General features: G+C 38.0%; 4 protein-coding genes and 1 non-coding gene across 6 annotated transcripts; 2 read left to right on the forward strand and 3 right to left on the reverse strand.

Moving 5' to 3' along the window:
• Positions 243-13,124, reverse strand: LOC18603624 (PH-interacting protein). Its single transcript, XM_007035701.2, has 25 exons — positions 12,851-13,124; positions 12,523-12,615; positions 11,807-12,159; positions 11,461-11,615; positions 10,904-11,143; positions 10,374-10,483; positions 10,198-10,275; positions 9,989-10,095; positions 9,480-9,574; positions 9,288-9,403; positions 9,061-9,164; positions 8,902-8,979; positions 8,634-8,712; positions 8,303-8,471; positions 7,427-7,497; positions 6,191-6,271; positions 6,034-6,104; positions 5,007-5,103; positions 4,838-4,897; positions 4,216-4,270; positions 3,709-4,106; positions 1,769-3,628; positions 1,073-1,651; positions 845-903; positions 243-727 (listed from the first exon to the last, which is right to left on the reverse strand). The coding sequence occupies exons 3-25, from the start codon at positions 12,154-12,156 to the stop codon at positions 523-525; spliced, it is 5,217 nt and encodes a 1,738-aa protein (XP_007035763.2). The 5' UTR covers positions 12,157-12,159; positions 12,523-12,615; positions 12,851-13,124; the 3' UTR covers positions 243-522.
• Positions 16,158-19,368, forward strand: LOC18603626 (glucan endo-1,3-beta-glucosidase, basic vacuolar isoform). Of its 2 annotated transcripts, none has more exons than XM_018119946.1 (2): positions 16,158-16,307; positions 18,256-19,368. In XM_018119946.1, the coding sequence occupies exons 1-2, from the start codon at positions 16,166-16,168 to the stop codon at positions 19,275-19,277; spliced, it is 1,164 nt and encodes a 387-aa protein (XP_017975435.1). In that variant the 5' UTR covers positions 16,158-16,165; the 3' UTR covers positions 19,278-19,368. The 2 variants fall into 2 exon arrangements, with proteins under 2 accessions (XP_017975435.1, XP_017975436.1); XM_018119947.1 differs by lacking the exon at positions 16,158-16,307 and adding an exon at positions 16,996-17,734.
• On the reverse strand, positions 19,798-21,867 carry LOC18603627 (histone-lysine N-methyltransferase ASHR2). The gene is made up of 2 exons (XM_007035706.2): positions 21,701-21,867; positions 19,798-21,177 (listed from the first exon to the last, which is right to left on the reverse strand). Exon 2 carries the CDS (start codon positions 21,159-21,161, stop codon positions 19,983-19,985), a length of 1,179 nt encoding a protein of 392 aa, XP_007035768.2. The 5' UTR covers positions 21,162-21,177; positions 21,701-21,867; the 3' UTR covers positions 19,798-19,982.
• On the reverse strand, positions 22,105-22,176 carry TRNAH-GUG. The gene has a single exon. It is a non-coding gene; the product is annotated as a tRNA-His (tRNA).
• Positions 22,487-23,618, forward strand: LOC18603628 (eukaryotic translation initiation factor 3 subunit F). Its single transcript, XM_007035708.2, has one exon. It carries the CDS (start codon positions 22,560-22,562, stop codon positions 23,421-23,423), a length of 864 nt encoding a protein of 287 aa, XP_007035770.2. The 5' UTR covers positions 22,487-22,559; the 3' UTR covers positions 23,424-23,618.

The following is a 26,799-nucleotide window of genomic DNA, read 5'->3' on the forward strand; positions in this document are numbered from 1 at the left end:
GAGTCATGATTTTATCAAGGTGGGCTTGGTTGAGGCTCAAACTAAGACTAGCCCAAGCCTGGATAAACATTCTTTCACATCCTTTTCTGTCCATTTCCTCTCTGGCCTATGCAATTCCAGTTTCAGAAATGGAAAGGAAAACAGCCCGACAAGAAAATAAAAAGGGAAAAATCAAATGGGGGAAGAAGCTTGAAGCTAGCTGCTGCCTATGGCCTGTGCTGATGTACAGATTCGATCAAAAATTGGATACGTCAACGTTGACATATTTTTCTTTTTCATTTTCCATAATAAATGATGTAACTGTCTATACAACAATGAACCTTTTTGGTGGATAATTTCCACACCTACCCGCTACTTTTCCCTGAGACCTTCTATCTCTCCAGAAAGAATTTGAAGTATAAATCAATTTCCAAAATTGGATCTAAGAGAAACAGGGAAAGAGAAAGAATAAAATAAAAGTAAAAACATTTATCTACAAAGATTTTGCACAGATGCTTGTTAGGACGGTATTGCTCTGGATATCTATGAGGGCTGCAAAGATGATACTGTCCGTGCAAAGAAGTCAGATAGCCGTCTAAGTCTAGTCGAAAGCTCTGCATTTCTCCCAAAGTAAGATTCTGCACTTGACAGCATGACCTGAATATCATGCTCCACCGCTTCAAAACATCGATAGTAGTTGTTCTCCAACCTAGAGTGGATAGTATCAAGCGATAAGGGGACAGGGAACCTGCCAAAATACCATTAATCCAAACATTCAGACACATTTTCCACGCAGAAGCCAGAAAGTCTTGAGATTGAACAATGTCCAGAGAAATGTCTGAAATGATTGCTTGACATGATTTACCTGTTTTTAAAATTAGACTTCTGTGAAACCTGCTTCAATTTATAGACTGCATATTGATCCTGAAACATTTAAAGCAAAAATTAAGAAGAATTTCATGCTGTCACTTCCAGTAATTGGAATGGTGATTGGGTCAGTCTCATAAGTTCAAGCTCAAATGCTAATCCTTTACATTTAATTACCTACTGAAAGTTTAGGGAAACAAAAAAGAATTCATATTTTGCCTGATACCTGAACTTTCTGGGAAGATTGCTCCAATTTGGCAAAGGCAGAAAGTAGCTTATCTCTGATCTTACTATCAATATGAGGCTGCTCCCACTGAGTGTCTGCATCAAAGAGCTCCCAAGGACTGTGAAGATGTGGTTCCTTGGGCTCACTCCTGTATTGAACAGAGTACCTTTCCCATGGACTATCCGGAAATTCAGAAGATTTGGGCTTCACAGCCACAACCCGGCCATCCCACCAACTTCCATCATCTTCAGTTTCATTTTTCCACCAGACTCTGCACTTATCCCTGCAGCTCCAATTTCTATGGATAGCAGCATCAAAGCGAGTTCTTTCCACAATGAAGTCAGGAAAACCAGTCACTTCAGGAAGAGTCAATTTAAATGATCTATTGAACATGCAGGAAGAAGGGTCTGTAAATCTGAGAGTCATTTTACAGCAGCTCTCCCCAGACCCTGGAACTGTGGAATATTCAAGCACTTCAACTCTACAAAATTCCACTGCCCTTATCATGTTTTCCCCCTTCATTGAAGTCCAAGGTCCTGCTTCCTTCGAGCTAATATGATCTATGTATTCTTGATGCCCCTGAAAGCATAGATGCTCCCAAATGTAAATCATTTTGTAGCTATACTAACCATCAAAATGAAAGCACAGAACTTGCGTAACAGGAATAGATAAAAAGAAATAGTATTTTACTCTTACCTGTCTCAAATATGCAATTTCATCACCTAGTTGAGGAATATAACGGGAGCCCTCCTCGTGTGTTGTTAACATTAACCATGATCCGTTTCTGGCTGATTGATGGGGTTTCCTTATCGGACTAGTGTCATGGAAATAGTAATTACTTCTCCTATTTCTAGTAGACCTTGATCCAACCACCATTCTAGAACTTGATCCCCATTCCTCGCCAGGAAGTTGAGACCCATTCGTAGAACCACCCCGGGTACTTCTTTGTATGTCTTCTGATTGAAGTATGTGCCCTGCTTTCAACCTACTGGACCGTTTGTTATGCGCCCCATTCATGGTGCCTTCATGGAGATCTGCTACCATACCGATATTATGGTTGCAATTATTTCTAGTGCTTTCTACCATGGCACTATCACCTTCTGAAGTGGACCTATCCCTCTGTGTCTTTGACCTTCTATAAACCACATTATACATCTTTTTAGAATCTGGGTGTAGCCCCCCAGAGTCATTAAAAATTGACATGGGCCTATCAACTTGAGCATTTGAATCTTGCAACCCATCACCCTCACGATCCAACCTAATTTCATTGGATCTATCAACTAAGGGTGCCTCTGAAACCAAGTCCTTTGTCTTGTCTGAGGAGCTAGCATTTAATGCAGCACACCCACCATTTACATGACCCTCTCCTGAAGGTTTCAACTTCAGTCCAGGATTTTCATTGTAAATTTTGGTCCCTTTTGAGATAACTGTTAACTCTGTTGAAATAGGCAGAAGGCCCTCGTTTAGCTCAGAAGGCAGATCATTTCCATTCTGATTAACAGTTGGGGCAGGTGTATCCTCAGCAAACCTGTTAAACCATTTTGGTAAGTCGTTATAACTTATCTGTTCACTGGGACCTGAGTGCTCTTCACCATTAGCTGCACCATCTAATACTTCCCTGTCATTCTCAAGATGCTTCTCCACTACTGTCACTTCGCCATTCATATCCTTGCAAGTTTGGATTTCTGTAGTTGGCGATGCAATAGCACAAGCCTTTTCTGGTTTCATGTATCCATTGACATTACTTTCTTTTTCTTTGTGGTTGTCAAGACATAGCCTAGACTCGATGTATGCATCTGATGACACGGTTTCACCCAATCTCAGACGTTTGGAAGTACGAGCCCTGACTCCTCCCCACTTAATTGCCCCATCTTTGTACCCTTCAGTCAGGTCTAAATGATCTTCCATCTTGTCAAATTGCCCTCTTGTTCCTCTACCTAAAATGCTATAATTTGCATCACCAGAAGAACACCCCAGATCCAATGAGCTTATATGCTTTACACCCCCTTCAGTGGCTTCTTTAGAAGCCTTGCATGACAAGCCCACTGAGTTGTCCTGCCTGTCAACTTTTCTTTGCATTGTGCTGTCTGGTGGCACAAGCTTGCTTGGATCCCGACCGGGCAATTTAAGGACCAACCTTCTCCTATTCCCAGTATTATAAGATTCAGGAAGTTCATTAATTCTACCAACATCCTCTGACTCACCTAAAAAGACTTCTTTTCCTTTTGAATGTTTTATTTGTTCATCTGGCAAAGCTCTATCAGATTCATCACTATATGAATCTCGTATCATAGATTCACTCTCTGATGATTCACCTTCAGAGTCATCTTCATCTTCCCCATCAGTTGATGTTCCAGTTATTTTCGAAAAGAAGTGCAAAGCATTGCGCGCAGCAGCCCTTCGAGGTCTCGATGATTTTGATGTAGAGGACTTTCTTGATAAAGCTTTCCGCCCAATGATTGATTTCCTATTCCGGCTATTCCTGAATGAGTTGCCATCACTTTCATCCAAATTCCTTCGTTTAACACGCCTCCCAGAAGATGTCATAATCTCAATCTGATGAGGGAAAAAATTCAAGTCAACCAAGTGCATCCAAAAAAGTTGAAATATAGGAGTGAAAAGGATGTTAAACTTACATCAGCCTTCTGTTTTTTCCTTTTTGATCGACGAAGGCCATCTTTATGAGTATCATCAATCTCACTGTCTTCTGTACTGCACTCCTGATCACCAGAAGGAGAACCTAAACTTCCTTGCTCCCCTCCTGTAGAGAACTCTTCGGTGACATTGTACTCTGAATCATTATCATCACTTTGCACTTCATGTTCTGGTTCCCAAGCCATGACATCTAAGAACTCCGGCAGTGGATCAGCAATTGCATCTAAGTCTGCCAAGGGCATCATTTGGTAATCCTGGTCTAGACTGACATCTGGCCCAACAGCAAGTTTCAAAGTATTAGGATTCCACTCAATACCCAAAGCGCCTAACCGTCTTTGCTGGTACATGGTCTGATAGGGTTCTGTATACGGTATCATCCCTAAAATTTTCCAACACAACCAGCAGTTATGAGCATAAAATTAACAAAAAAAATGAATAATGTAATAAAAAGACCCCAGTTGTTTGTGGCAGTATGAGGAGAGTTAAACCTGAATCACAAAGAAGATCTTGCATATTCCGTCTATATGTAGTAAGCTGAGTTTCCTGAATTAAAAGTGTCACATATGCTTGAAATATCAGTATTTCGATGATGCATATGTAAAGAATGTTTTAATCATCTGAAAACTCTATGATGCAAAAACTATTATGGATGCAATATAACCATCTACACATAACTAGAGATTATCAACTCAGGCAATGACAAGAAATGCTTCACCAAGGTGTAAAGTAGCTAATCCACTTAGATCTGAACGTCTAGCAATGAGTGACATATTATTGGATAGCATATCTGCTATGATACTTAACAATCAACTTTTATATGCTCCTCCCTCTTCTCTCTCTAGACACACATGTGCATGAATGAGCCATGCATGTGACAAGATGGAGCAAGAAAAAACAAGTCGTTCAAGGCGAAGGGAGAACAATAATACACTATTTCCAGCAAAATAACACAGGAAAATTGTATCAAGTACCAGATAGCATCCATTTTAAGTTTTGAGATGATGATGCTAATAAAGAACCATTAAGTATACTTTTCAGTCTTTCAAATGCAAATGGAACATATAAAGGTAAAGCTAACCATAATAAAAGTTCAACAGATGGTCAACCAACCTGGTCAACTGCATACCCAGAAGTGTCGTGAATAAGTGGTCGATAATCACCAAGAAAGAACTGTACGAGAAGTGCACATGGAGTAAGTATCATTAAAGAGTTGTAGAACCTGGTTTTACTTGTGAATAAAACCCAAAAAACATAGCAAGTTCTTTGTGATACCAGGTACCTGATCGTATTTGGCATCCTTTTGAGATTCCCCTTGGCCTGTGTTTAGTATGTATAATTGACCGACATCATCTGAAAGTATAATGGATGTCCCGTCCCTATTTTACAGATAGTGAATAGTAACATGACAATAAATTTAGTATTGCAATATAAAATAAATGGACACAGACATCCATAAAGATTCCAAAGGGATGTTTATATGAGAGGAAAAAGATAAAGCCCATTTAAAGAAATCCACCTAAATAATAATACTTAATGCTATTTATGGATCCAACAAAAGGACAGAAACATCAACAAGTTTTTATGCCTACAATTGGGAACTACAAGGGAAGAAGAAAGGATAGAGCCGGGGGGGTGGGGGGGGGGGGGGGGGGGGGTGTAAGGGTAAGGCTTAATGCTATTTATGAATCCAATAAGAGGTCAGAAACACCCACAACTTTTTATCCTACAATTGGGAACTAAAAGGGAAGAAGAACAGAAGTAAAAGGAAAGAGAGGGAGAGGAGGAGAAGGGGAGCAAAGGATAAGGTTCCCCTTGTTTGGATTGCTTTAAAAGGACAAGGAAATGCAAGGAACGGATACCGACCTTGTTAGTGGAAAGGGAAGCAAATGATAATTTATCATGTTCTTTTATGTCCTTACGTTAAAAAAGAAATGTTAGCATAGCCCAAAATTCTAACGATGAATCCTTCCCTCCATACTCTCCACATTCAAATAAAAGTAAAGGTTTGGAGGGACACATGTACTCCAAATGAGCACCGCCCCACTCCACCCCCACTAGAGTATTACTCGTGCTTCCTTTAGAGCTACAAACTAGTAATTCTCATTAAGCAACATATTCATTTAGGCATATCATGAATATCCCATTAAACAAATATTCATTTAGGCATATCATGAATATCCCATTAAACAAATTAACATGAAGCAAAAAGCCTGCTTGATAAGATGAATACAATGCTGTTTAATTTTCAATTATACAGGAATTCACAATAAAAGGGTTCTAATCAAGCTTTCTGGTAGTGAGCTTACGATGAAAACTTCCCATCAACCAACTTGAAACGAGAAATTTCATATATCTGAATTGGTGTACCTTCCCATATCTACAGCCAGTAAAATATGAAAACTCATCAATAAACAGAGAAGATCTAAATTTACTTCATAAGGCTTGAAGGAGCTTGAAACTCACATCCCAGACAATGGTTCTACCATCATAGCCAGCACTCATAGCAATCCGTGGGTTGAAAGGATGAACATCCAAAACATATGTCTTACAAAAATAAGTAAAATGGTCAGATGCAACTTTGAAACAACAGGGCATCCAGCTTTAAACACCCTCAAATTCAAAAGCATTCACTAATTCACATAAGAAATCAGAAGGTAAACAGGTTAGCAACGAAAGTAGAACAGAAGCTAGTCAAACACTGATTACAGATGACTGGATGATGGCACACCAACAAACTTCATCCTTTTGTAAGCAAGCTAAGATCATGGCTTCTTTATCAAAAAAAGAAATCCTTTTGTCCAGAGGAAAGTGCCCTCTGTAGTAGATTATTAGTATAATAATTTATCAGTAATTGAGTTTTGATGTCCAGGGGGTATTTGGTGTTTCTCTTTTGCTGGAATGTTCCACGGTTGTGGTCCATTGGGTCTCATTTTGGGTTTAGTTTAGATATTATGGCTATCACATTGTCTTTAGTTTATACGTGTTGGGTCCTATCCCTAAGCCATATGATTTTAGAAATCCTAATGCAACAGGATAGTATTTTCCGGACTTGTAAGAGTTGATGGAAAAGTTTTTAATCCAATGATTATGCTAAAGTAAAATAAGGTCGTTAACTTGTCAACTAGATTGCAAACTTCCTACCATGTGAAGCCTACGGGTAAACACTTGAGTATTATACAAGAATATACAGACTGGATTGCAAAGGGTGCATGAATTCAAATCAATTATTGAGTTGAAATGGAAAATTAACTTGTTTCCCACTTCTTTACAAGACAACAAAAGGCTAAGAGCAGGAAAGCAAACAAAAACAAAATCACAAATTAGAAAATAAGGGGAAAATGTTAATAAGGGTGCTTCATTAAAATATCAGAAACATGCAACAGAACTTATGTCAAGAGCTGAACAGTACAAGGTATGTCATGCAACTTCTCAAACAGAGAGGGAAGGTAATTAAGGCAACAAATCACCAAGACCATCTAATACTGAGGCACCGACTAAAGCAGAGATCAACACAAATTGGCCAGAATAGTGGCATGCTACCCCAACAAATATAGTATATTTAAGCATACTGAAGACTGTAGTTATCTGTACATGCAATTAATAAATAGAACCTATAAGCTAATTTCTACTCTAAAAGCAAGAGAAAATAATAAAAAAATCATAAAAAATAATTCAAGCTTGGAAATGTAAACTGCTTACAGAATCAGTATGACCAGTCAAAGAATGTACTAAGCTACCATCGGCAGCATTCCATACACATATTCTGCAATCTGCATTATGAGAATATGTTATTCAGCCAAAATTTACAGAAACTTATGGCCCTGCATGATCCCCAGAAAAGAGCAAAATCATGCTCAATCCTAGTCCAAAGGACTTTTGAAAGTGCCCAAGTAAGTCAAACTTTTTTTAAAAAAAATACATTGCAAAGTATAAGTTGATGACTGAGTATTTAGGGTGGCTTAACGGTGAATACAACCTAACTGGGCTTGTAGAAAGCTTTAATCAATTAAATGCTACAAAAGCACCCATGATGAGCATTAATTGAACTAATAAACCTTCCTGGTGACTGAACCACAGACTAGCTTAATGGCAAATATACCCCAAACTCCATTAAGATAGTTTTAATAAGCTGAATACTGCTAATACCTTATAGTCAACCATACTCTAAGGATCTTTATAGATGCAGAAGAAACAAAAAGAGCAACAACATAAAATACATGAAGCACCAAAGTCAAGTTATGTTTGAAATATTGTGAGAGGTGATGACAAGAAGTTATAACTCCAAGTAAACATGAGAGTTCCATTTTTTAACTTTTTCTTTTCTTTCCTAAGGAGGGGAGAGGAGTGTTACATCAGCTTTTGAAGGGAAAAAACTGCTATGTGATAAAACTGAGAACAAAAAAATTCTATTAAGTGAATATTTATATGTATCTCCTATTAAGTGGTCTCCAAGATGAGTAACAAAATACAATAGTAAAATCAAGCCATTGCAAATTTTATTTCCAGTACTCCATGAAGTTATCATCAAATAGCAACCAATTGTTTCTATTTAAAGATCGGGTGAAAAATAAATACCCATGATAGCAGCAAGGACAAAGCGATTATCTAGGCTCCAAATTATCATATTTACACCACGAGGAGTTGGAAGAATTCTCTGGCGCGGGCCCCCTCGTGGTGGTTGTGGAGGTATTGGTGGAGGTGGAAGTTTAAGATGATAAGCTTTAGACCAGCGGCCCACTTTACCCTGAACCAAGAAGTAGAAGTATAAGTTCCTCTATAGAACAGGCATAAGAGAGAGAAGGGGTGGCCGAAATGATGAACTTAATTGATATTCAAATGAAGAAGGACCAATAAAAATGCAGTGAACTGGTGAAGAGTGAAAATGTTTATAGCCAATATAATTTACATGTGATCTACGAGATCTTGGAATCCAAATAATTGCACTGCCATCACGGGAACAGGTAACAATGTTATCATGAGAAAACCTGGAACAAATCATTGACCACATCAGACGTTAAAATAGGCTGTTATATTCTTCGTCAAAGGGTAAAGTCTAACTAAAAATAGGAAGCTTAAGAAACCCCTTCCAATGCCTGTTCACCTTGCAGAATCTCAAAGAAGGAAGGGGAGGACCCACATGATGTCAAAATAAAAGACAGGAAGAAAAGACCCACCAGGAGTTTCTAAATTTTGGAACACTCTCTTCCTTCAAGCTGTCTACTGTAAAAAATCTTGACGAAACAGAACAACCACTGCAATTTAAGGCAGTAACATAAATGAAAATTAAAATCCTATTAATAAAAAATCTGAGCAATAGAGCATGATAAACAGACCTGAACTGCACATAATTGACATCATTCTCATGTCCAGCTAACACATCAATCTCATGATTTGGTTGGTCTGAATCATCTGTGTTGGGTTTACAAGCATTCCACACCTGCAATTGATCAACAAAAATGAAATTCTACACCTAAACTTGCAGAATAACAAAAGAGAACGTAAAGCAGGGCAAAAACTTGGAAGAATAAGAACCACCATAGCAAACATGCATAAAGTGTACCCTAGCTAAAGTGTCCGAGCTACCAGTGACAAAGACAGTTCCATTGGCATTGAATGCACAACAAAAAATTTGATGGCTCTGTTGAACAGCAGTTGAAGATGAACCATTGTTCTTTCCTGCAACCATTTTGTATTTGCTTGTAAAATCTATTTACCAAGAAGGATCAAGATCACGCATAAAAAGATAACAAACCAGCTACAGAATCTGCAGGCCTTGGAACATATATCCGTGGACGGAATTCGGCATTCCTAGCATCCCATATCCTACATGTTCCATCATCAGATGACCTGCACAGGGTTGGGAAACACTACAATTTAATTTCAATGCAACAGCAACTATGTACCAAAAACTAACATAAATTGTAATATCAACCACAAAGAGGAGGATTCAATTAAAAGATTTACAAGAAAATCAATTGTGGAAATTAAGCAAATCAAAGTACCAAAAAACAATCATATAATCACCAAAACCATGAAGGAGAAACAAACCAAATTGCTGGTAATACCTATGAAAATTGAAACTATTACAAAGTATAGGTTCTGTGTGCAGCATGATTGGGAACTTTAACCTTGTATTATAAGACATTGTTCAGCCAACTTTTATTTATTAATTTTCTAGGGAGAAGGGGGAAAGATGACAGAATTTAGCATTATCGACAGCTAATACAAATAAAAGCAGAGGGCAGCAGGAATCAATCTTACGATAGAAGCTGATATACAGAGCCTGGCCTAGGACTAAATGCAATGGCAGTAACAGCTCCAGTGTGTCCACGCAAAACTGAAATTGGCAGTCCATCTGGCAAGCGCCACTGGCAGCGAACAGGAAAGAAAATCACTATTATGAAATACAATTTTCTCAAGCACAAAATGAATAAAGAAGAAAGAATTAATAAGATGCAGGAGATGCTTACAACACGAATGATACAGTCATTTGAGGAGGATGCCACCATAATATTATTGGAACTGACAGCCAGGTCAGTTATGTCACCCTTCATCCAAATAGAAAAAGGTAGCATGTAACTAGCAGAAATAAAAACTAAATGACCAATAATAGCCAGATATGTGCATTAAAGCTTGTCAAATTCACCTCATGTCCACGGCAGCTGGCCAAGCAATACGCAGTCTCCATAGACCAAATTTTCACAAGACGATCATCAGAACCAGTAATAACATACCTCCCAGATCGATCAAATATTGCTGCAGAATTGGTATAAAGTCAAAAGAATCAAACTCAAATTCATGATCATAAGAAAAATCTTGTCAAGCTGGAGCTGTTTGAGTGCAAGTGGGCTAATGCTGAAAAACAAGTTCAAATACAGAAAGACGACAATAGAGTGCAATAGGTCATTTATGACAGTAGAGGCCATGTAAAAGCCAGAACCCCTCAAAAGCATGGGCAACAAATCTTTACTGAGCTCACATGTCTATCAACATAAGCTCTTCTCTGAAAGCCTGCCTGGTGGTTGACCTACCCCTCTCTCTCTCCCTTTTTATTTGGATTTTTTTTTTATTGGGAGGGATCCAAGGCACATTGTACCAAGTTTAACTCAGCTATATGATTATTCTAAATATATATACACAGCTCAAACTGCAAATATGAAGACATAAAAAACATACCACAATAGACAGCATTCCGGTGCCCTCGTAACCTCTTGATATTTTGCATCTTCTGCACCATACTTGATGGTTTTGCAATGGCATAACATGCTGCACGAATAGATGGTGAACGATGATGTCTTGTGAAACCACCCCCAATTTCCCTTAAACCTAGCCCTCGAACCTGATCTGCATGCATATGAGGCCAACGCATGTGAACAGGAGGGCATTTTACTTCACTTTTTCCTTCATTGCTATTACCTGAAAGGAGAAGACAACCAAAATTAAGAATAACTTAAAAGTTTAACTTTGTCAGAACAGGGCAATCCCATAAAGGGAAATTTGTGGCCGAAGGAATTTCCTGAATAAAAAGAGGAAGAATGAGCAAGAGGAATTCTTTTATAACCCAATGAAGATATAATATTCTCAAAAACTAAAAAAAAAGGACTTCATCTTATTATTTTTTCCCTAATAACAAAAGGTAGATACATCTAGTAGCATGAAGAGCTTAAAATGCTATAGTTCCAAGCATAAAAAGCAAAGGAATGATTTCCCACGGCTGAAATGAAGCCACCTACAGCTCAAAAGAGAAAAGGGCCCTGTTCCCAAAAGAGTGGGGACATCAACTGCATTTGGAGTGTGCCTCACATTTACGCCTTCCAATGGGGAGGGTGCACTTAATAACAACTGCTTCAAAAGCTTTACCAAGTGATCCATTTCAATGTGAGGATTCCTAGACAAGCATAAATGAGACAAGAAACAAGTCAAACATTTTCAAGAAAAAGAATGCTACATGTAACTCACAAATTGTCTATTACTTGCTTAGTTATAAGATAAGTTGCATGTAAAAGATAACACAGTTACTACAATTTGATATAGACGTCAAACCATCAACTTAAACAAAACCAAAATCTGACCACATACCTTTCCACCAACTGCGCATAACTTAATGGAAATGACATGCCATCATTGTTTTCATGTCCACTATGTGCCCCTTTCCTTGAATACCAAGCATGATACCTTCTGGGTAGAAGTTGGTTTTCAAGAAGTTCATTCAAAAACATTCCACATGTTCTTTTACAGGGGCCGGTTGAAAGGAAATGCATAATCAAAAAGTAAACTTCTCTGAGGTCAACATCTACATCATGCTTCTTAGAATGACGGGTCTCCAAGTTTGCAAGTTGAACTTTCTCTTGCACCTTAGAGGAAAAACTCAAAGGCTTCATTTTAACTTTAGGAGAATCACTGGAGGGAACATATTTCTGGAGAGCCATAACCTGCAAATTAAAACAACAAATTCAACAGAATTACACACTGAAGTTCTAACTGAACTACATGTGGCCATAACACATAAAAATAAGAGCTCATTGACATGTATAACCACAATACATCTAGGTCGAACGCAAAACTACCATAAACTACCAACAAGTGAAAGAACCTAAGATCTCAGCACATATACAAAATGCTAACATCAAATATGAACATATTTAAAAATAAAACCACAAAAGTAAACTCAGCACGCATTACAAATCAAAATTCAACAACTGGATTCTCTCAATCTGGATAATCACTTTAAATTCAATTCCAAATCGAGAAATTCAATAAAAAATGATACAGCATTGGAAAAATAACAAAAATACCTTAACAATGTACCACGTAAATTAACCAGAAGGGCAGTCACCGGAAACTCGAAAGTCCCTTCTACACATTTGAAAAATCCACAATGGAAACGCCTGCAGAAACAAGAACAAATAAAAAACCCTAAATTCAAATTGTTTTCACTGCTAACAATCAATAACCATCAATTCTTAACTCAAAAGAACACAAAAAAAGTGCCTAATTCGACATTTAGCCTGATACACGCACAAAGAACTCGGCAGCGAAAACGAACTACAATGAAATAAAATTTGAAGAGAAAATAAAATAAAATAAAAATGGAAAAACGAGGAGTGTTATCTAGGTAGAAACCTTGAATGGAGAAGATTCCTTTTGGAGTAACAACGATGCGTTTTGGGAGGTTCAGTGTTATCTTCTTCAACTTGGAGGATTGAAAGAGGGAATGCGGATCGACAGGAAAGAACAATCGCTGAATTTTGATTTTAAAATTTATGGAGAAAATGGAAGGGAAATAGCGAGTGAGGAGCACGCGCGAGATGAAGAATTTTAGATTCTCGGAGGGAGCTCTGTGTGTGTTTCTGTTGGGGTTTAGAGAGAGAAAGGGGATTCTTAAACGAAAGAGAAAAAATAAAAAAGAGGGAGAGGAGAGAGAGAGAGAGAGGTAGTAGAAAGAAGGAAGAAGAAAAACGGAGGATTCAACGCAGCGTTTTATATCTTGACGCTTGCTTCGTGAGAAACAGAAGAAAAATATCAAATAAAAAAAAAAGGAAATTATCGATAAGTGGGGCCTCCACGCGCGTGAACCGTCGCGTGCTGGACGAAAAGTTAGAAAACGGCGCCGTTTTACCTTCGCTGGGTGCACCGCTCTGGTTGGCTTCTGGTTCGTTACGGTACGTCTGTTTGTACTTGCATCAAAGGATTTTTAATGCACGGCGAGACAAGCCCACGGGTGGGCCCTAACTGGTTTCGATATTTGTCTTAATTGTAGTTTTATTCTTTATAAATAAATTCTTATTTTTTCTACCTTTCAAATTAAAGAAGAAAAAGAAAAGCAATACTACCACTATATGAGAGTTACTTCCTCAAATATTGTGATTCATATACTAGAAGTTGAAATTTGTACTACTAAAATTATTCAAAATGCAAATTAAGCTAAAGAAAATAAGTTAAATATAATTTTAAATTATATCCATTTATATTTTTATTGTACATAATCAAATTTTCATCTTTCAATTTATATTCATACAAATTTTTAATTTTAATAAAAAGATAACAATAGTCAAATTTAATATCATTTTGGTATTTTTTACTCATGCCACTGCATGACCTATTTTTCATTTCAACTGTTATCTATTTACATCATTTATCACGTTATATACCATATAGACAAGAAAATATTAACTGACAATACAATTTATAACCGTTACTTTTTCATTTGAGTTGATAACTTGTGTCATATGAATAGAGAGTTAAAAGATTATTTTGATATAATAAAAAAAAAATTTAATCACATAAATGAATATAATTAAACTATTTTTTAAATACTTCAACCTTAAATATCAAGAAAAAGTAGATATTTTGACCCTTTTTTTCTTTTCTTAGGCTAAAGTTTAGTAGGGTTAAGACAGACTAAGAGTAGTTAAAAGCATAGTAATATAGGGGTTAGTCAATTTTAGTGGCAAAATAGCATTTTCCTTATCTATTTGACTTTTTTTTCCACGCAGAAAAAGATTCACTTTTGTCATGTTGCATGATTGCATCTTTTGCTTTAAAGAAAAATTAATTTTAAAAAAAAGCATACAATAAAGTTTACTTTTGTTTTTTAATAATTTTTTTTTGAGAAATCTGGTCTCAAACTAAGTGCAAATTTAGATTTTTGCTATTATAAAATCCTGGAAAGTCAGCATATGAAGAATAAATTTTTCAAAAATTAATAAGATACATGCAATTAACAAAAATGAATTTCAATTACATTAAATAATAAATAATATTTTTTTCTTAAGATATTGAGAAAAGTAATAATCACTATTCATAAAACTTCTAAGTGCATATAAATAGTGATTATTATTATTATTATTTAAACGTGATAAATAAAAATGGATTATGTTGTCTTATTTTTTTGTCTTATGTGATTTTCGTGCATATTAAAAAAGGTTTTGATATTTCATATTTTAAGTTAAAATTTTTTATAATATTGATTTACAATAATTTTTATCTTAAAAAATAAAAATAAAAATATATTATTTTGAGATGTTTAAAAAATAATAAATAAAAAAAGAGATTGTCGGAGTAATCGAAATGAGCCGGATCGGTTCTATACATATGTAAGGCCCAAAATTCTAACAAAATCAATTTTAATAATGGGCCCATAGTATTATAAATGGAGCAGATACAACTCGGGGGCCTCAGGCCTAGAAAGACTCGCTGGTCCGTGGGTGTTTTTGGTTTTAATTACGTGATGGGCTCAAAATGAGTCCAACTTTTTTGTTTTGATCCATGTTTCGTGAACCGGTATTGGGTTTTTAATGCTGAACTCCATTGTAAAGAAAGGAGGTAGATGAACTCCATGGATATCAACAGAAATGAAACAGCAGGTTGTTTTTTAAGTTATAAGCAGATAGACTGCACAGCATTGTGCTTCTAGGAGTTGTTTTCAGACAGTGTTACAAAAGAGATCGAGTTGAGGGAGATAACCCTGAATGAATTAGTTCTTCATAAACAGAACATTTTCCTGATTGATAACTCATGATTGAATGCCGGGCTTCAATTTCAGTGGTGTGCTTCCTGGTCTAATCTTTCTGATCAGCTCTCAGATTTCCCTTAGCTTCGATTTGAATAGTCTTTTTGGCATGTGCAAGTTAAGATCGCATCCATTGCTACAGTGAAGCCGCCGGCTGCAGTTGTTAATTAATAGTATAAGGACAACAACACTAATGAAAGTCGTTACAAGACCATATGGATCTCTCGGTCTAGAAATCATTGGATGTTTTGTCACGTAACGTGGTCTTGGTCTTTAGACAACGTGTAGATATATATCTTCTGCAAAGTCGATGAGTTACATGGCATGTTCGCGAAGCCTAGTAGATTAATTAGGTATCCTAAATTTGCAATTTATTAAGGAAATTCGATGTCTCATAGGTTGATTTGAAGCAGTTTGATTAATCAAGTTGTTGCAAGATGTTAAACGTCATGCAGGCAAGGTCGTCAAAGGCGGCTAAGCCATCCACTTTGGTTTTTTAATTTTTTGAATGGCATGTGATGAGGATCGAACAGGTAGGGAGATTTCCATTGAGAAAAAGCAGCCCAATTTCGTTAAAAAGTAACCCAACAAGGCGTGGATTTCCTTTGTCACACTGAATATGTACAAGTTCCTAACTCGAGACATCCATGACCATTTTAAACTGAGTTTAGTAACTAATGTGCTTGCAGCTGATGGCTTCAACTCATTCTTTACGGCTTAAAAAGGTCAAACTCAAGAAATTAAAAAAGGTAATTCATCTTCGTAGAAGAGTAAGAAGGAAAGAGAAATGAAAAGGACGTCATAGGGAGATGATCATGAATTGTTCCATTAACGAAAGCCGCCCTGAAATTATTTCTTTATTTCATATGGCATTTAATCTAGGCAAATATATCCATATGCAATGTGTCTTCTATATAAAGAGTTTAATGGTATGGGGTAATCAGAAACACAGTCCAAGCGACTTGATCTATTTCTCAATGGCTACCTTCCCTTCAGCAAGCAACAGTTCCTTCATGGCCGCGATAATCCTTCTTCTAGGGCTCTTCGCAGCAAACTTGGATATAACAGGTTTCTTTCTTTCTCCCTGTTCGTCTGTCTGCCCACTAGAGCCTTTGTGCTTCGGTTTTGATCATTTGCTTTGAAGTACAAAGTACAAAGTTTAAAACAGTTAAAGCTAGCTTGTATGTAATGTTCCAATTGAGTCTGGTGAACGCATGCAAGAGAGTTCATCGATTAGCTAGCTAGCTCTCTGATGACTGGAAATCCTATCAATTTAGTCAGATAAACTAGTCCTACTTGTTAATAGCTCTTTTGTCAGTTTGTGTAAGCATTGGACTTTAGGTGCTAGTATATGAAGTTCGGCAAGTTTCCTCTTTCTCCCGATCAAAGAGGTTTCTTCGAAAATCAAATGCCCATTTTGGTCCATCATGCACCTCAACTCGAAAGTATAGTCTTCAACTTTTGCTTCTTTATTGCTCTTAAGGCCAAACAATCTAAGGGAACCTCTCTTTAAGGGGATATCCACCAGCCATGAATCATACCAAAACAAAATCTAGCTTGTCCCCTTTCCCCAACACCCATCGGCATCCATCACTTCCAATGAAATTAGGCAGTCCCTCAATCTCCTTAAAAATTGTACTATATCTCTCTAAATTTTTGACATGTTTGCCAATTTATCACTCCTTGGAATCCAAGGTTGAGTTTCCTCATGTTTTTCTTTAATGCACCTCCTCCATAAATAGTTTGGTTCATCACCTTTCTTCCACCACCATTTGCATGATAAGACTCTGTTGTTGATTAAGAGGTTCGAGATTCCCAACCCACCATGTTTCTTGAGTTTATAGACAATTTCCGGTTTTACTTTTGTCACTTTCTTTTTACTCTCATCAACTTTCTAAAGAAAATATCTACGCAATTTATCCAACTTTAAAATCACACTTTGAGATTTGAATCACACTTTTAGGAACCTTAAAAATAAACATGTAGGAAAGTGGAAGAGAAGATAAAGTAGATTTAATGAGCGTTGCCCTTCCACCAATGTACAGTAGCTTCCTTTGCCAACTCACGAGCTTATCTCTGAATTTTTTTATGGCCGGGTCCCATGTACTAGCCTTCCATGACCATTTTCAACTCAGTGTAGTAACTAATGTGCTTGCAGCTGACGTTTTCAATTCATTCTTTACAGCTTAAAAAGGTCAGAAAAGTCCCGCAAATTAACGTGTCTCAAACTCAATAATCATGAATTGATACAGTAATATTGAAAGCCGCCCTGAAATTTCTTCTTTATTACATATGGCATTTAATTAATCTAGACAAATATATCCATATGCAATGTGTCTTCTATATAAAGAGCTTAATGGTATGGGGCAATCAGAAGCATAGTCCAAGCGACTTAGTCTATTCTCAATGGCTACCTTCTTCAACAAGCAACAGTTCCTTCACAGCTGCGATAATCCTTCTTCTAGGGCTCTTCACAGCAAACTTGGATATAACAGATTTCTTTCTTTCTCATGTTTGTCTGTCTGCCTAATGGAGTCTTTGTGCATTTGGTCCTTATACCATTGCCCTGATCGTTTGCTTTGACACATGTACAAAGTTTAAAACAGTTAAAGCTAGCTTGTCTATAATTTTCCAAGAGTCTGGTGCATGCATGCGGCTTGCATGCAGGAGAGTTCATCGACTAGCTAGCTCTCTGATGGCTGGAATTCCTATCATATTAGCCAGATAAACTACTCTACATGTTAATAGCAAGAAAAGTGAAAAATTGTGTAGCTCGACTAGATTTTCTATACTCTTTCGGGGTCAAGAGACCTATACAACTTCTTGGTAATTTTGTTTTAAACTCATTATATATACTCATTACCGTCAGGCAGAGAAGTCCAAGCCTGGCTTCTCTCTCTCTATTAGCTCTCGATGTTCATCCGGATACTGTTTTTACAGAATTGAGCAGCAAAAACTTGTTGCTTTCCGAAATTCCAATCCAGCTGTAATTAATAAGAGTTGATCTGAAATGCAGGTGCCGAATCTGTTGGTGTTTGTTATGGAATGCTTGGCAACAATCTTCCATCCGCATGGGAAGTCATCGAGCTTTACAAATCACGCAACATCAGGCGAATGAGACTCTATGATCCAAATCCAGCAGCTCTGCAAGCTCTCAGAGGCTCAAACATTGAAGTAATGCTAGGTGTCCCGAATTCGGATCTTCAAAACCTTGCTAACCCTTCCAATGCACAGTCCTGGGTACAAAGAAACGTAGTAAGCTACTGGCCCAGTGTCAGGTTCCGGTACATTGCTGTTGGAAATGAAGTTAGTCCTGTCAACGGTGGCACCGCTTGGTTAGCTCAATTTGTTTTGCCTGCCTTGGTGAATGTATTCAACGCAGTTCGATCAGCTGGCTTGCACAACGACATCAAGGTTTCGATTGCAATTGACATGACCTTGATCGGAAACTCCTATCCTCCATCAGCAGGTGCCTTTCGTGGGGATGTTAGGTCATATTTGGACCCAATCATTGGCCACCTAGCATGGGCCAGCACACCTTTACTTGCGAATATATACCCTTACTTCAGTCATGCTGGTAACCCGAGGGACATCTCTCTTCCCTATGCTCTATTTACTTCCCCTTCACCTGTCGCATGGGATCAAGGGCGTGGATACCAAAACCTTTTTGATGCAATGTTGGATGCATTATACTCAGCTCTTGAGAATGCTGGGCAACCTTCTCTGGGGGTTGTTGTCTCAGAAAGTGGATGGCCATCAGCGGGAGGGTTCGCCACATCGGTTGAAAATGCACAAACTTACCTCTCAAAATTGATCGGGCATGTCCAAGGAGGTACCCCAAAGAGGCCTGGAAGAGCTATAGAGACTTATCTGTTTGCCTTGTTTGATGAGAACCAGAAGGAACCAGAGCTGGAGAAACATTTTGGGTTATTCTCCCCAAATAAGCAGCCAAAATATCCCCTCAGTTTTGGTGGAGGAAGAATCCTGGATGTTTCAGCCGAATATAATGCAACTATATCTCTTAAGAGTGATATGTAAGAACTGGCACAATGCAGGGGAATTCGGTTTCCTTTTCCTTCCGATGTATCATCATCTCAAATAAGAGAAATCTCATGGTTTATTTTTGATCTTTCCTCTGTTAAAAAAACTTCCAAAAAATATACAAAATTTACATTTGAAGGGTTTGAAAGTATGTGACAATGGGACAACGAAGCCTCCCCCTGATATATATCTTGCATGCACAACGTCACTGACACTGGAACAAGCTTACTGTAGCACTTGTATAGGAAAAAGTAGTCATAATTAGAATATAGAATATAAAATATAAATATTCTGGCTAATAGTCATCCGTACAAGAAAATTGATCTTTACGTAAAGCAGTAGCACAGAAACCATAGCAGAAATTTTCCAGTTCATTCTTCTTAAAATTAACTTTTTCATAATCATTTTAATAATTTGAGCACCACCACCAATTTTTTGTTGAAACTTGAGAAGCAGTCAATTGTTAAGTTTTTCAGTTCATCTGCACGATAGAATTTGAGAAAAGACAATGAAGTCGTAATGAAACAATGCCAGCAACAATTGAATATAGACAATTAGAGATTAAGAGAACAAAATGTGAAGCCCTGGTGACAACAAGTACGTATAAACACAAAACAGATTGATGATGCTAGAGGGGAAGGGGGGGAGTTGACATTGTTGTACTTAGAGCAGTCCACCAGGGGAAAGGTACCTAGTCCCAAGTCAACATACATCTATATCATTCTTGAGGTTGCCGCAGACATTACATTCCAATACTTTGGAAGAAGCATCATCAGATGGGGGCAAAGGAGCAAGTGTGCCCCAACAGTTTTCATGACTACACATGTATCTGAAAAAGAAATAAGCATGAGGAAAGTCATCAACTCCTCCTGCATCCCCATCTGTGTCAGAGGCTATCATTTGTTCATCACTGTCCTCATCCATGACCTCTTCCTTCTCCACATTTCCATTATCATCAATAACATCAGCTTCATTATCAGACCAATTAGCCTCAACCTTGCAACGATCACAATCACAGGTAAAGCCATAGTCCTCAGCCAATCTCTTCTGTCTGGTATAGTAATTAAGATTGACAGGGAAATAACTCAAGCAGATCTCCCTACCTTGGGGAACATCATGAATCATCCGAACAGTGATGTCAGTATTCTGGCCAGTAGCCAAGTCAAGGTAATCAAATCTGCAAGCATTAGGAAGACAATCATGGTTGAAGAAAGAAGCCTTGGGATAGATGCCGTAAGCACGGACAGACCTCTGTCCATCCTGTTGAAGGGAGATAGGTGCCATCAATCCAAAGGCATTGAGCTTATCTTTTGCCAATAGAGCTGCTGTGAGTTCAATGGAGAGAGATAATGAAGGAGGCGGGCAGATGGATGAAATGAGAGAATGCAGGAATTGGACAGCGGGAGCATCAGAAGGAGAACCCTGGCCTTGAAGAGAAAGCAAAACCTGGAAATGGCCGGGGGAAGTAAGGGCAAGATTATAGGCAGCGATAAGGAAACGAGCTTGTACTTGGCGTTCAGGAGGTTGAGGAACAAGAGAAGGGCAGTCACGAAGGCGACTGAGAGCCTGGCAAACCCAAGTAGAATGAGAGGCAGCTGTTGCCATGGTTAGGCAATTAGGACTGCAGAAGAGATGATGATGAGAACACGAAGGACAAGACGTTACATTTGCTGATGATGAGAGTGTTCTGAAGCAATTGTCACAATATGAGGCAGAGGCAGAAGATTGAGGTCTAACCAAAGGAAGAGCAGAGTAGACAAGGATGGGAGAATCCTTGAGAACAATTTGGCCTGCCTTCAAAGGTTGCGAGGCTACAAGAGCCCTTCCTCTTCCTTTTATCTCCCCCAAACTTAATAACGATTCCGAATCAGCAGTCATCATTCTTTCACTTCCCACTCTGTACATAATACAAAATATTCAACAAACATAAAAACCAAGAAATGCTGCAAATATATCTAATACCCAGAGCTGAAAAAACACTAAATTCAATTCCTTTTCACTAAAATCAAAGTTCTCATTTTTATATCCAGGTGATAATGGAAGACAAAGATAGTGAATCATGGAAAAAGAAACCCTTTTTCTCTTTTCTAGTAAGTGATTAATACTACTTATTTATGTCATATTAACCCAACAAAAAATAATGGTTAAAACTTCACCCAGAAACATATATGCAAAGAATCCTGGAACATCATCAAATTTTTAACAAAGCAAAGATCACATATTGTCTTGAGAAACAATAAATACAAGTAAAGATTACAATTTTAGAAACTTCTTAACATCATACTAAAATCATACAAATGAACAACAACAGGTTCCACTTTCAGCACCATAGGAAAAATTACAGACAGTGCAAAGGAAGCAAACTGAAAGATGATAAAGAATATTTTAAGGAAACTAAATTCAGGCAGAGAACTTCTGACCTGAAGCTGACACAACCCGGAGATCTGTTTAGCTTCAAGGAAACCAAACAGAGAGAAGATTGAAGAGGAAATTGAAAGAAAATAAGCTTCCAGTTCAGTTGCAGAAGAACATCAGATTGGCAAAAGCGGCAATAATGTAGTACTAGGTTAGGGGGTTCAAGGTTAAAGCACTTGAACCCTTTTTTCTGTCTACTCTTTATTTAATGGGTCGGATTTAGTCGAAAAAATTAGGCCCAGATTTAATTTTATTTTTCTTTGGGCTGGGCCAGGCTTTCTACAAAATAATAACCATAATGATACAATTATATTTGATATCTTCATTAATTTAACAAATAAAGAAGAAATCTTTATCTTTTTATTACAATAATAAACTTGTATTTTCTGGTCCAATTGAAAAGGACAACTGTGGCTGCTGGGATTCGAGCCCAGGTCTCCACGGCCACAACGTGGAATTCTTACCACTAAACTACAGCCACATCATCGGAACGAAGAGTCCTAATTACAATTATTAAATCTAACCAACACAAATTAGCTTGTTTATACCTCTTCGACCTATGATATTCCATAATTAAAGTTTCTTTATATCTTGTTTTGTTATATTTCTTTTTCAGTTTGATGGCTGCGAATGCTTCCCAATGTTAAGGTTTTTAGACAAAATTATATAGTTAGATTAGCATACAATATTATTATATTGTAATTTTATCAGTTAAAGTTAGAATATGAATAAAATTAGGATTAATTTATATATATATATATATATATATCATACGCAATTTTAGAAAAAGGAAAATATTGTAAGCTCTCTCTCTTTCCTTCACTTTCTCAAACCGACAAATCGAAAGGAGATCGGCGAGACAAGATGGCGGCCAGCAAGCACACTGTTTTGCAGTTCAATGCGCCGTCAACGGCGAGCCTGTCGGCGAAGGTTCACCCTCTCGTCATATTGAACATCTGCGATTGCTACGTGAGGCGTCCCGACCAAGCCGAACGCGTCATTGGCACGCTTCTCGGCTCCGTCCTCCCTGACGGCACCGTCGATGTCTGTAACTCCTACGCCGTTCCTCACACCGAATCCTCCGAACAAGTTGCTTTGGATATAGAATACCATCATAATATGTTAGTCTCCCACCAAAAAGTGAATCCGAAAGAAGTCATTGTTGGATGGTATTCCACTGGGCTCGGAGTCAAGGGCGGTAGTGCATTAATCCATGATTTTTATTCCAGGGAAGTACCTAACCCTGTTCATCTGACAGTGGATACGGGATTTAGGAATGGAGAGGGTACCATAAAGGCTTATGTTTCTGTCAATTTAGCTCTTGGAGACCTACAGCTTGCTGCTCAATTCCAAAAAATTCCTCTTGATTTACGTATGCTTGAAGCTGAGCGACTTGGATTAGACATCCTCAAGACAACAGCAGTTGACAAACTGCCGAATGATTTGGAAGGAATGGAAGTCACAATGGAAAGACTGTTGGCTTTGATAGATGATGTCTACAAATATGTTGATGATGTTGTGGAAGGGCGGGTTGCAGCGGATAACAGCATCGGTAGATTTATAGCAGATACAGTAGCGTCCCTACCTAAACTATCTCCTCCAGCCTTTGATAAGCTTGTTAATGACAGTCTGCAGGATCAGTTGCTGTTACTATACTTGTCAAGCATCATCAGGACACAACTCGGCTTAGCAGAAAAGTTGAACACAGCTGCTGATCAGATCTTGTAAACTTCTGTCCAAGCCATTTGTTTCTTGCGCCAAGGCAATCATACTTTGTGGGTTGTGTCCATTATTTTCCGAGAAGGTCGTGGAATACTTATTCGTGGTTTTGAGTCGGTAAAATTGCGCTGTAGCATTTTCCAAGAAGACTTAATGGACATGTTCAAGTTTATATTATTAACAATCAGTTTTCTCTTCGTCTTTTATCAGATAAACCAAAACAAATTTGATGACAACTGCAAGAAGTTTTCGACTAATAATTCATGTAATTTGTTGATTGATCTAACTAGACCATTATCACTGTCAGACCACCCAGTGTGCCAAGCTCCATTGAAAAAAATTCTGACAGATGTAAGTTAAGCAACCCAAATAATTTCAAAAGCAAGTTGGATGATGGACTGGATTCCATTACAGGCAAAGCTACCATAAAGTAGAACTATATATTAGAGGATTGGGTTGCAACTATCCTACAAAATATGCCTGTAAAAGCTATATAAGTTGTAGGTGATACAGAAATCAAAACAAGAGCGATCATAGCTGTCTTATTGTTCTTATCCTTGACATTTTAATCTTATGGTCATTGCTAAGACAGAAAAGTTGCTTTTAGACTAGTAGGGAGGGCGGCAAGGAACTGGATATGCCGGATGGTACTGAAACTGTGGTAGTGGTGGTGGAGGAGCGGGAGCGGGAGGATGACCGTAACACACACATGGTCCAACGGGCTGTCCGTATGCATGGTCAGGAGGCTTGCGGAAGTACCTGCCTGGGTCGCCTGTGGCTCGGTCCGAAGGATGTTTATGTGTGACCAAGTTGTGAACCCCTCGAGCAACTCCCTGGACAGCACCTTCGGCGGCCGCCAAGGGATACATCACGCAACGATCAGCTACGCGGTGCAGCATATCGAACCCATGTTCTACAGAGTCACTCACTCGATTCCTAACTCGGTTCCTCCTCATGGCCCTCTCTTTCTCGGTTCTCTTTGCTTTTGGAGGATTGACCGCGACCTTCATTCTTATAAAGAAGAGGTGAAAAGGAATAAAATAAAGTATGTGCTTGAAAGCAAAGCTATTCCTTATCAGGAATTTCTAACGGCTTATAATTATTCCGGACTACTTCATCATCTAACATATGCTCTTAGTCATCAAAGGGCTACCATTTGCTAAAAGTTGTAATAAATAACAAAAAGTTATTACACGTAACAAGAGATTGTAAAATGTAATAAAATGTTGTGATAAATACAAAAAATAGACATCCGAATATTTAACTTATTGGTTGGTGCATAATCTCTTTTATTTATATGTACGAATTCTTAATTTTAAAAAAAAAAATAAAAATGATGATTAAATATTTTTGAAGTAACTCAAACTAGTTGGATGATGGACTTGATAATCTTGTACTAGTAATTCTATTAGCAATTCAAACCAGCACCTCTTAGCAGGAGGCATGTATATTACATCAGTTTGCACTTTGCAGCATATGACATTTGCTTATTTATAAGTATTTTAGTTACATAGCAGAGATCAATCATTGACCTCTGGCTTTAATATTTGATTTTCAGATTGCAAGCTCAGGATCATGCACCACCAAAGTTGTCCAACACTTTGATTGCACCATTATTTTGATTGGTATTATATATTATAGTCCCCATCCTTGATTAACATTCTGAATCTGTTAATTACCAGGACGCCCAGGGTAGTAACCATTAGAATCGGAGGAGGTCCAGGTAGATGTCCTGGATTGTTGCTTCTCATAGAAAAGATATCCTGGATTGTTCTGACTTTGTGGTGGCAGCGGTCCTGGTGGTGGAGGAGGAGGCGGAGGATAACCATAATTGTATGCATATGGATAGGACTGCGCATATGCGGGTGGAGGGGCAGGTGCAGAATAGTAGGGATTAGGTGGGGGTGGGGGTGCAGCATGGCCAGGCTTGCACTTTTTCTTTCGGTCTTCAGGATGTGTATCAGTGAGCCAGTTGAGAACTCCTCGAGCAACTCCATGGATAGCACCATCTACAGCTGCCAAAGGAAAGGTCACGGCGTCAGCCACCCGGTGCATACCATCGAACCCATGTTCAATGCTGTCCCTCACCTGATTCTTGACACGAGCACTGCTATCTATAGTCATGGTTGCAGTGAGAAGCCTAAAACCAGCCCTTTTATTTCCTGTCTCTTTGCTTTTGGGCGCTTGTCCACCACTATGATGCACAAAGGAGAGGATGACATTTCTTTTTATAGATGTAGAAAGGGAGAATCACGTGTGTCAGCTTAAACGCCAAGTTTTATCTATTAATTATTACAAATTGGGGCAATTTAATGCTGATTGAGTCAGCAATATTTCGTCAGGCGTTTTCTGTCAGCAATTGAAAAGAGCAAGCCGATGCACCGGAATGGACCAGGGTACCTCTAGAAATCTAGAACCAACATGGGAAAGCCTTCTTTTTCTTATAAACGAAGTCTTCATTCTTGTTTGCAGTTTGCTGCATAATTCGTTAGTCTAGATCTTCGAAGCTTCTTGGTCTTTTTTATTTTCCTTTTCATCATTCTCCATTCTATCTCATTCTTTCTTCCTAGACGGTAGCAAGAAATAAGAGATTTGACAATTGACATCTGTCTTGGAAATTAATTTTCATGGAACCCTGCACTGCAATGGTATGCATGAGATGAAAGCTCAACTTATAACCCTTCTCTCCCAACATCTTAAAAAAGGGAAAGCAAAGTAGAACTTTAGAATAGTTCTAGTTGCATGCTCCTCAAGCTAATGTTTGCAAAGCTGCTTCCATTTTCCACAATTACTTATTCAGAATACATATTGTGAACTAGACATTGTATTAGCAGGGAAATCTGCAGTAGGCTTAATAACAAAAGGAGCATAATGCAGTTTAATTAGTTTTAAAATGGTTCTATTGCAGCTTTTGAGAACTGGTCCCGAATCTTAGCAGCCACACGAGTAAACTTTTTTCAATTCTTGGATACTGCTTTTATCTTTCATTTTCCTTGGTGTGGAAGCATAAAGCAACTCGAAATGAACAGAATTTTCTCCCATCAAGTCAAAAGATATTTAGATTAGCATCGAAGCTCAAATCTTATCCTGTTAATGGGTACAAATTCATCTGTGTGATCTGTTCAAGTTGCTTGTCATTTACTCAGGCTTCATAGTCACACATATATAACATATCAAGATTCTGTTAAACTAGAATTCATTCTTGCAGTGTGAAAAGGAGCAGAAAAAGTTAATTCAAAATACTAGTGCGTTCCCTTTAATGAAACTTGCAGAAAATCCTTATCTATTGCTGATGAAGAAGACCTGATAAAGCACTGCTGACATGATGAGGAATGTGCCCAATTTGTCGTAACAGAGAAGCTATGCTCTGAAGCAGATGCATTAT

Source organism: Theobroma cacao, chromosome 4, assembly GCF_000208745.1.
Source record: "Theobroma cacao cultivar B97-61/B2 chromosome 4, Criollo_cocoa_genome_V2, whole genome shotgun sequence".
In the NCBI taxonomy this organism is placed as follows: domain Eukaryota; kingdom Viridiplantae; phylum Streptophyta; class Magnoliopsida; order Malvales; family Malvaceae; genus Theobroma; species Theobroma cacao.

Coding starts and splice junctions, on each gene's coding strand:
- LOC18603624 (XM_007035701.2), bottom strand. CDS start 12,156: ATGGCTCTCCAGAAATATGTTCCCTCCAGTGATTCTCCTAAAGTTAAA. Junction 7,498..8,302: donor TGTCCTTGCTGCTATCATGG/GTATTTATTTTT, acceptor CTCATAATGCAG/ATTGCAGAATATGTGTATGG. Junction 3,629..3,708: donor GGAAAAAACAGAAGGCTGAT/GTAAGTTTAACA, acceptor TTCCCTCATCAG/ATTGAGATTATGACATCTTC.
- LOC18603626 (XM_018119947.1), top strand. CDS start 17,566: ATGCAATGTGTCTTCTATATAAAGAGCTTAATGGTATGGGGCAATCAG. Junction 17,735..18,255: donor AGCAAACTTGGATATAACAG/ATTTCTTTCTTT, acceptor TCTGAAATGCAG/GTGCCGAATCTGTTGGTGTT.
- LOC18603627 (XM_007035706.2), bottom strand. CDS start 21,161: ATGATGACTGCTGATTCGGAATCGTTATTAAGTTTGGGGGAGATAAAA.
- LOC18603628 (XM_007035708.2), top strand. CDS start 22,560: ATGGCGGCCAGCAAGCACACTGTTTTGCAGTTCAATGCGCCGTCAACG.